Below are 8,531 nucleotides of genomic sequence, written 5' to 3'. Positions count from 1 at the left end.
GACGAGGTAGTTGAAAAATAATAAAATTTTTGAAAAATTTTACTCTTGATTGGATTTGAGAAACCGTAGGTTGTTTGTTGAATATTCCAAGCACGCCTGTTTAACCAGTGAGTTGTAGTGATGTATTTGATATTGTGAATGTCTGTTGGACCATTGCACGACATTAGGTGTTTGTGGAACTTGACGGTTCTTAAGTCTTGATAATCTTATTGATAGAGCATTCACTCTCTTGTTTTTTTTTTTTTTTGGAACATGCTTTTGAGCAATCGACTCCATCCGGGTTTCGAGCGAGATGTTTGAAATCCTATTCATCTTGTTTGTGGCTAAGTCTGCGGAAAAAAAATAATAATAAAATGGGGTTAAGCCTTGAAAAAAAAAATCTAGTAAGGCATCAGTTCCATCCGGGCTATAGACGAGGGGATTGAAATTCGAATCCTATCTAGTTATAGCTAAGTTTGCGGGTAATTATTGGGACTGTCAAAAGATCTAGATAATTGGTGCGTATTTTGCTTGAGAGAGTTTATGTTTTGTTGATGGATTATTGGGAGGAGAGTTCTTGATTGTGAGGCTTGCACTGAATTGTTTTAGGTCTGCGAACAGTCTTGAAACTTTGTTTTTTGAAGTTGCATGTAGCTGGGGTAACATGACACACACACACATTCGCATTCGAATGAAGGTATATCATTGATGATTGAGAGTAGCTATGAACTTGTTTTAGATGACAGTGGTTTTCTCTGAGGCTATGTTGTGTATGCTCATTCTTGCTTGTGTATCTGTTTTGTTTCATTTTGTTTTGCATGACTTACTCGAGGGCGAGTAAGGAGTAAGTGTGGGGGAGTTTGATAGTTATGTTTTTATTGCATTTGTTAGTGTCATTTTGTTGTTGTTTTGCATTTGTTTATGTGTCTTATTTATGCATTTTGTTCGTATTTCATTTTTTGTGTTTGCATGATTGGTTTCTCGGTTTTGTGGTTAGGTTGTACATTTTGGCGGATACATGGAAGGAATCTTTGAAGCAATGGAAAAGCTGGAATTTCTGAAGAATTTTTGGCCGCTCGATCTGCAGGAGTTTACCGATCGAGCGGAACATGTTTTGCGAAGACAGTAGGCTCGGATATTTTTTGGCCGCTCGATCTGCAGAAGTTTACCGTTCGAGCGGCGCGCGTGTTTTGAATCCAGTAGCTTGATTATTTTGGCTCGCTCGATCGGCCAATGTTTACCGATCGAGCGGGCGTCGCTATCCGAGAATAATTTTATATTTTTGGAAACTTTGTTATTTTAGACTCTAGGCTTTATTAGACTTTTAATTCCGTTTTTGGGGGATTATTATCAGACGAGGGAGATCTCTAAGGCGGCTAGGTTTTATACTTTTCAATTTTCTCTCTAGTTTTCTTCTCTTCTTTGAATTTTTATTGATTTGGTGATGAATCGTTGTAGCTAAACCTTTAATACTTGGTTGAGGGAGACGAAACCTTGATATATTTTATTCATGAGATTCAATTTTCAGTGTTTAATTCTTATTAAGTATCAATATTTGATCTGGTTTATTTCATGTTTGTATGCGAGATTTTAGGATTGGCCATCTTAGGATTTTGTTTTGCAAACTATAGCTAAATTAGAATTCAAATCCGTAATTGTTTGAATGAACTAATTTGCGAAGCCACTACGTTTGATATTTTCTGCTGTTGAATTTATTAAATTGTAGGATCAATTATTGACTAGGCTAAATACAACCGCTGGTGTTTGTGTTGTCTAGGTTCGTCAGTTTTACTAGTTTGAATGCTACCGTGGATTTAAATTTGATCGCTGGTATTGGGTTAATCTATAGGGTAAGGGTTAATCTAGAATGTTGTTTTCTAATTAACTAAAATTAAGGTGAAACAGGAATTTGATTTTCAATGATGAATATTTAATATAATTAATTATTTTTAGGGAATCGATGATTGAATGAATGAATATCAAGGATGTAGTCGACTGATACCAAGTCTCATCTCTTATTGATTTCTCCAGTTGAATTTTTATTCTTGCATGATAGTGATAATATTAAATTTTTAATTGCTTAAATTTCTAGTAGTTAATCTCAATCTCAAACCCCCTTTTATTTATTTCCAGTATTTTTATGAATATAAATAAATTTCACTTTTCTCGTGGTAATGATCCTTACTCTCACTACTATATAATTTATTTATCTGATTGGAGTCGGGTAATTTGGGCGCGACACGACTGAGCACTACCACCTTCATTTCCTTGCTCACTTTCCCCTCTTCTCTCTCGTTTCCTACTTGATTCTAGTGGGTTCTAGGCGTCGTTTCGAGGTCAGTCGATAGCGAGACGCTGCTGAGATCGTAGCGAAGTTGTGTCTAAGTTTTGAGGTCATCTTCATCAAAGGACTAACGACGGATGCAGGTATATTGCTAGACTCTAATTAACTTCTGTGATAACTATTAGTCTAGTTAAGGCTTTTTGTAAACGACAAGTGATATGGTGATTATCTGATTTTAGGCTTGGATTTGAGTGCCCGAGTGGCTAGGTTGCTTGAGTTGCTTCATTTGAGGTACAGACGTACTATCCAAGATATCCTGGTTGAGCATGCATATTCTATGTTTCCATGGTTTATATGGCATGACTTATGTGCATTTATTATGTCACGATTTTTATGCTACATGCATTATGACGTTGAGCCTATACCTTGATATTACAAATAGAGAGGTCGCTCAGCCCCGAGTTATTGTGTGGATGGATTCAATGGATTTGGTGTCATGCCCCGGGCCCAGGCCCGCGCAAGCGCGACTGCATAATGGGCCTCTACGAAAATGATTAACCCAAGTTGCTATAGAAATCCATTGTAGCCCATTTTGAACTCATTTTAAATCCTTGATTTTTTCCATGTGGGATAGGGGTGTCACAATCACCTCTCCTTCAGAACGCGACGTCCTCGTCGCGACCTGACCTCTCAATCCACCAGCACCGGGAATCTAGAGGTGGCTCCTACGGGTTCAAGAGGTGGCTCCCGTCATGTAGCACTTTGCCCATCAGGTTCAAAAGGTGGCTCCCACGCACGTAGCACTTTGTCCCGCATAACACTTATTTCTCGGGGTCTGTCGGCTGGTGACCGTCTCTGATACCATTCTATCACGCCCCGGGCCTAGGCCCGCGCAAGCGCGACTGCACAATGGGCCTCTATAGCAACTACTTCGTATTCGTCCTCGCTTTACGAAAATTATTAACCCAAGTTGTCATAGAAGTCCATTGTAGCCCATTTTGAACTCATTTTAAATCTTTGATTTTTTCCATGTGGGATAGGGGTGTCACATTTGGGTCCGATTATTTCCACAATTTATGGTATGAGAGCCACCTCATGATGCAACGACCCAGCGTACTAGATACCATGGCGCCTACGCGACTAGAACTTCGAAAATACCAACATTTTTATCCATATCGCTGCGTTATTCGTTCTCATTTTCTGAAAGTTCGAAAAAACATCTTTTGTTCTTCGGTTTTGTAATTTTGAGCTCTCTTTTTACAAAACGTTAATCCTTGTATTTTGAGAGACGTGTGACACAATCAGAAGTACCAATGTGGGAAAAAAAATCATCTTAAAAACATCTCCAGCCACAATTTTGATTTTTGTTTATGCTCTCATAATACAGTTTGCTGCAAGACAAACAACGACAACATATAATCGATTTAATTTTGCACCTCGTACAACACCAACAAATATGACTGTTGAACATTTATTTTACTGTAGGAAAATTTGTAAATTTGATCATATACATTTGTCCTTTTATAATTTAGATTTTCTTTGAAGTCACGGTTCATTATCTTTATTACCCCCACCCCCCAGTATGCCGACAAATTCCTGTACCTACAAAAAGTCATATGCACAGATGTTGATATCAAACATCATTTGATCTGTCCACTCTTTTGCACCCTATCTATCTACTCTATTATAATTTGCAATAGATGAAAGATATGTAAATTCAATGCCCACGATACGATGGTACGATAATAAAATAACCATGACATCTGTATTTTAAAAATTAATAAAAAAATATGGTCAAACACCATAGATTTTAAAAATTACTAGAGATTATTCTATTTAATAGTCAAAAGCCTTATTAAAAAAAACATCTCCAGAATTCTTAATCTTAATATAATCTCCATAATCTTGTATAGATTTCTTATCGATATAAATAATTCATTTATGCGTACAATACGTATCAGGTGATCTTGTAATCTAGTGACTATTATTATAATATATTCAGTGAGAGATGGACTCATATAACAAATAACCCTGGTCTATAAAATACTCCAGATCATTTTCTTTTCCAATATTTCCATTTTTTCACCTTTTATTCATACTTTCATGAACAAACACTCGAATAAAAAAAAAATTAGCCTGATAAAATGTATATCCCACATAAATTACAAAAACTAATACACACATCCACAACATTCTATGCCAATAATCAAATACTTATGCACTGTACACGAAGAATGAGTCACCATAATATAGATTCTTTGTTCCGTATTCTTACAACTATTTTTTATTAATCTTAACATAATACTCGAAAAATATAAATATAAAAATTAAAAAAAAACAGCAATCACTTTTTATAATTAAAAAAATAAAAACATATTAAAAAAAATAAATCTGGAAGTGGCGTGGCAGAGAACGTAGTAGATTAGTAACATGTAAAATAGATGACTCGTCAATGGAGACAAATTCCCAGGGGCCTGCAAAATCGGACGACGCAAACACGTACAAGCCAAAAGAGTCGCATCTATTTATGTTGTTTACACCTGTACACCACATCAAAGATCCATGTCTCTGCTGTCGCTTTCGACATGAGTTTTTTTAAATCGTGACTATGTTTTCTTCTGAAACTGTTCTATTTCTCGTGCTTGTATAAAAATGTACACACATCTGCGTGTTTCCGAAATATAATGAGAGAAGATAGAGAAGGAAAAATGATCGAGGAAGAAGGTGAGCTGCCTCTTCTGGAGCCGCGTAGTCGGGACGATGAAGTTGAATATGATAATGACAAGGGTGGATTCAGGACTTTGCCCTTTATCATTGGTGAGTTAGCGGATTACATATGTTTTTAGATTGAAACTACGCGCGATCAGAGACAGAGCCAAAGGAGGACAGTGGGACAGTGGATGTCACTGCCCCTCTTTGACTCCATTCTAGACTCTACACATTACTCTGTTTCATTAAAAAATATGTATATATTTTTTTATTATTATTATTTTTTTAAGTTTTTCTACCCTGTTTAGACAATAATAAAATTTTGTCGAGTTTTCTTGGTCCGTTCATGTACACGATCATATTTGCGGCAATTGATTTGAAGTTTTACTTGATAATAAATGATGACAGGGACGGAAGGATTGGAGAAGATGGCAACTTTTGGGTTGAATCCAAATATGACAGTTTATATGATGGGACAGTATCAAATGGGAATGACCACTGCATCAAATATATTGTTTATTTGGTCATCGGCGACAAATTTTATGCCAATTATATGGGCTATCATTGCAGATTCTTTCTTGGGCCAATTTTATGCCATCGGACTTGGAACGATAATATGCTTTCTGGTAATTTTTTTAAAGAAGTCACTTCTTGTTTATCGTATGAAATTTCAGTGTTTCTTTTTTATATATTTGATTTGATTCAGTATCTGAAGTAAATGCTTGTTTGTTTAGGGAGTGCTGCTTCTGTGGTCGACTACGATCATCCCAAATGCGAGACCGCCTCCATGCGACGAAACCAGTAGCAATGGCCTCTGCTACTCCCCCACATTCAACCAGCTCGCGTTCCTGTGCAGCGCATTCGGCCTGATCTCCGTCGGAGCCGGAGGGATCCGGTCGTCGTGTCTAGCCTTCGGTGCGAATCAGCTCAGAAAAGGACATTTCAAGAAGACATCATGTGTAAAAGACAGCTATTTCAGCTGGTACTATGTGTCCTACACTTTCTCCATCCTCATTGCCTACACATGTGTCGTTTACATTCAAGACAACTTGGGATGGAGCGCCGGTTTCGCCGTCCCCGCCGCCCTGATGTTGGTAGCCGTTTTCGTGTTCTTCTCGGCTTCCTTGTGGTACATCAAACCGGAGAGTAAAACGAGCTTAGTGACGAATGTTGTGAAGGTCGTCGCTGCTGCTTACCGAAACCGACATGTAAAACTGTCCGATAGAACCGATGTCTTGTACCATCGCAAGAGCGGCTCATCAAATGTTCCCCCCAGTCGGAAGCTCAGGTGAATGAGTTTTATATATCCTTTTCTTTTCGCTCTTTCGTGCGGTCATGAGCTAATAAACAGAGCCGAGTCAGGGGATTCTTGGGAGGGGAATGGATAATCGATGAAATTAAAGTTTTATGTTGAATGTTTTCAGGTTTCTGAACAAGGCTTGCGTAGTGAAAGATCCACGGTACGACACACATGCAAATCATCTTTGCACGGTGGATCAAGTCGAGGAGCTCAAGTCGTTGCTACGGATAATCCCGATATGGTCTACGGGAATGATCATGTTCGTAAACGTATCCCAGCCCTCATTTCTGGTACTCCAAGCCACAAAAATGAACAGAAAAATATCGTCTTTCGAGTTTCCTGCGGCCTCGTTCAGCATGTTTTCAGTCCTATCCATCATAGTATGGGTCATTTTCTACGACCGTGCGTTTCTTCCATTAGCATCCAAAGTCAGGGGGCGGCGGGTTCGGATCAGTACTAGAACAAGAATGGGACTCGGGATATTTCTCTCGTTCATCGCCATGTTGGTTACGTCTGCTGTCGAAGGCATCCGACGGACGGGAGTCGCGTCCAACATGTCAGCACTGTGGCTCATACCACAATATTGCCTCACAGGCTTCGCTGAGGCATCGAACGCGATCGCGCAAAACGAGTTCTATTTTTCGGAGCTTCCGAGAAGTATGTGGTGTATAGCTGCAACACTGAATGGGATTGGATTGGCTTTGGCGAATTTGATCGCGAGTTTGATACTGAATTGTGTCGATGTGATCTCGAAAGAAGGCGGGCACGAGAGCTGGATTTCGGACGATATCGATAAGGGTCACTATGATTATTACTTCCTGGTTCTTGCGGGATTGAGCATGGCTAATATGTTGTATTTCATTGTTTGTAGCAGTGCTTATGGTCCATCGAAAGCGGAAAGAAATCTTCCAGAAGAAGAAGATGAGTTCTGAATCTTGTTTCCCAGAATGTATATGTCTTGTATATCTTAGATTCTGGCAGTGGTAAATAATGTAATTATTATACTACAGTACAGAGTTTCCTTGTTTTTTTTTTCTGGGAATCATTTCATTAATAATAATATCCAAAAATTTTATTTTTTTTTATCTTGTATACATTATTTCCTCTGTTTTTATGTATATAAAAAAACCATGAAGATTTATGAATATTTTTATCTATAAATAGTATTCATCGATCTTTCTAGTTCGTAACAAACCACACTAACTACATACTAAGCAAGGGTGATCCCCGTGCAATTTAGGCGGTTTCATCACTACATCAAACCAAATTACCATGCGCATTTCGGTTTCAAGATTGCAAGTTGCGGTTTTATAAATTAAAACATGATGAACAATTTATGGTTGGTTTTGGGCATTTATCCAGTTTCTTTTTCTTTTTTTTCAAAAAAAGAAAATAAGCAAGTTCAAAATCAAGAAATGATCATGAGTGTTTTGTCGTTTTTCAATATTATCCCTCTTCCTTTCTTTTTTTTTTTTTCTTGTTTTTTTTTAATTGATCCAACAATCAATATGAGCTGGATCGAAATCGATCAGGATATTCTAAGGATAACATAGTATTATGCTATCCGTATATAAGAATGTTTTCTGCTTTTGTTTTGATGTCTTTTATGTTTATATGGTACCTCTACTAACCTAAGGTAGCATGCCCTCCTGCTTTTAATAGTCTATACTCTATATCCCTCAAAATTAGTTATTTAGTTTTCCTTTTTCTTTTCTTAAAAAGAAAAATTGTCAAGTGATATCATATCATGATATGATCTTTTACGTGTCAGGTGTTCGTATCACACATATGTCCAACTTTATGGTTAATTTTTTATTATTTTTCAACACGTATTTTATATCTCATATTTTATTATATATTTGTGACATTTATTTTGGTAGTTGGGAAAGTGGCGGATTGCAATTTTTTTTTTTTTTTGGCGGATTGCAATTTTTTTTTTTTAAAAAAAAAAAAAAATTGTGCTCTAACCAGCTAAGCTACCTAAATAAGTAAATAACCTTTCTAATGTTGAAACTTGAAAGGGAAGTTCTGTATGTGATTCCCAATCTCTAAATTGAGAGTGATGATCAGGAGCGGATTTAGGATCCTATATTAAGAGGATTTAGGATCCTATATTGGGAGAAATCGTATCGGTATACACAATGATAAAATAATTATTATATGTTTATATATAATTTTCAATAACAAAAATACAATAAATAAAAAATAAATAAATATTGTGATGTCTCGTATATTTGATTGAAGATTATGAAAATATTA

General features: G+C 36.9%; 1 protein-coding gene across 1 annotated transcript; it reads left to right on the top strand.

The window, feature by feature from the left end:
- The first annotated feature begins 4,949 nt into the window (after positions 1-4,949).
- On the top strand, positions 4,950-7,227 carry LOC140876339 (protein NRT1/ PTR FAMILY 1.2-like). The gene is made up of 4 exons (XM_073280292.1): positions 4,950-5,080; positions 5,381-5,598; positions 5,707-6,260; positions 6,397-7,227. The coding sequence occupies exons 1-4, from the start codon at positions 4,972-4,974 to the stop codon at positions 7,202-7,204; spliced, it is 1,689 nt and encodes a 562-aa protein (XP_073136393.1). The 5' UTR covers positions 4,950-4,971; the 3' UTR covers positions 7,205-7,227.
- The last annotated feature ends 1,304 nt before the right edge of the window (positions 7,228-8,531 follow it).

The sequence above is a fragment of the Henckelia pumila genome, chromosome 1 (genome assembly GCF_033568475.1).
Source record: "Henckelia pumila isolate YLH828 chromosome 1, ASM3356847v2, whole genome shotgun sequence".
Lineage (NCBI taxonomy): Eukaryota > Viridiplantae > Streptophyta > Magnoliopsida > Lamiales > Gesneriaceae > Henckelia > Henckelia pumila.
Note: the sequence above shows the minus strand (reverse complement) of the source record. Positions and strands in the feature narration are given on the sequence as shown.

Coding starts and splice junctions, on each gene's coding strand:
- LOC140876339 (XM_073280292.1), top strand. CDS start 4,972: ATGATCGAGGAAGAAGGTGAGCTGCCTCTTCTGGAGCCGCGTAGTCGG. Junction 5,081..5,380: donor GACTTTGCCCTTTATCATTG/GTGAGTTAGCGG, acceptor AAATGATGACAG/GGACGGAAGGATTGGAGAAG. Junction 5,599..5,706: donor GAACGATAATATGCTTTCTG/GTAATTTTTTTA, acceptor TTGTTTGTTTAG/GGAGTGCTGCTTCTGTGGTC.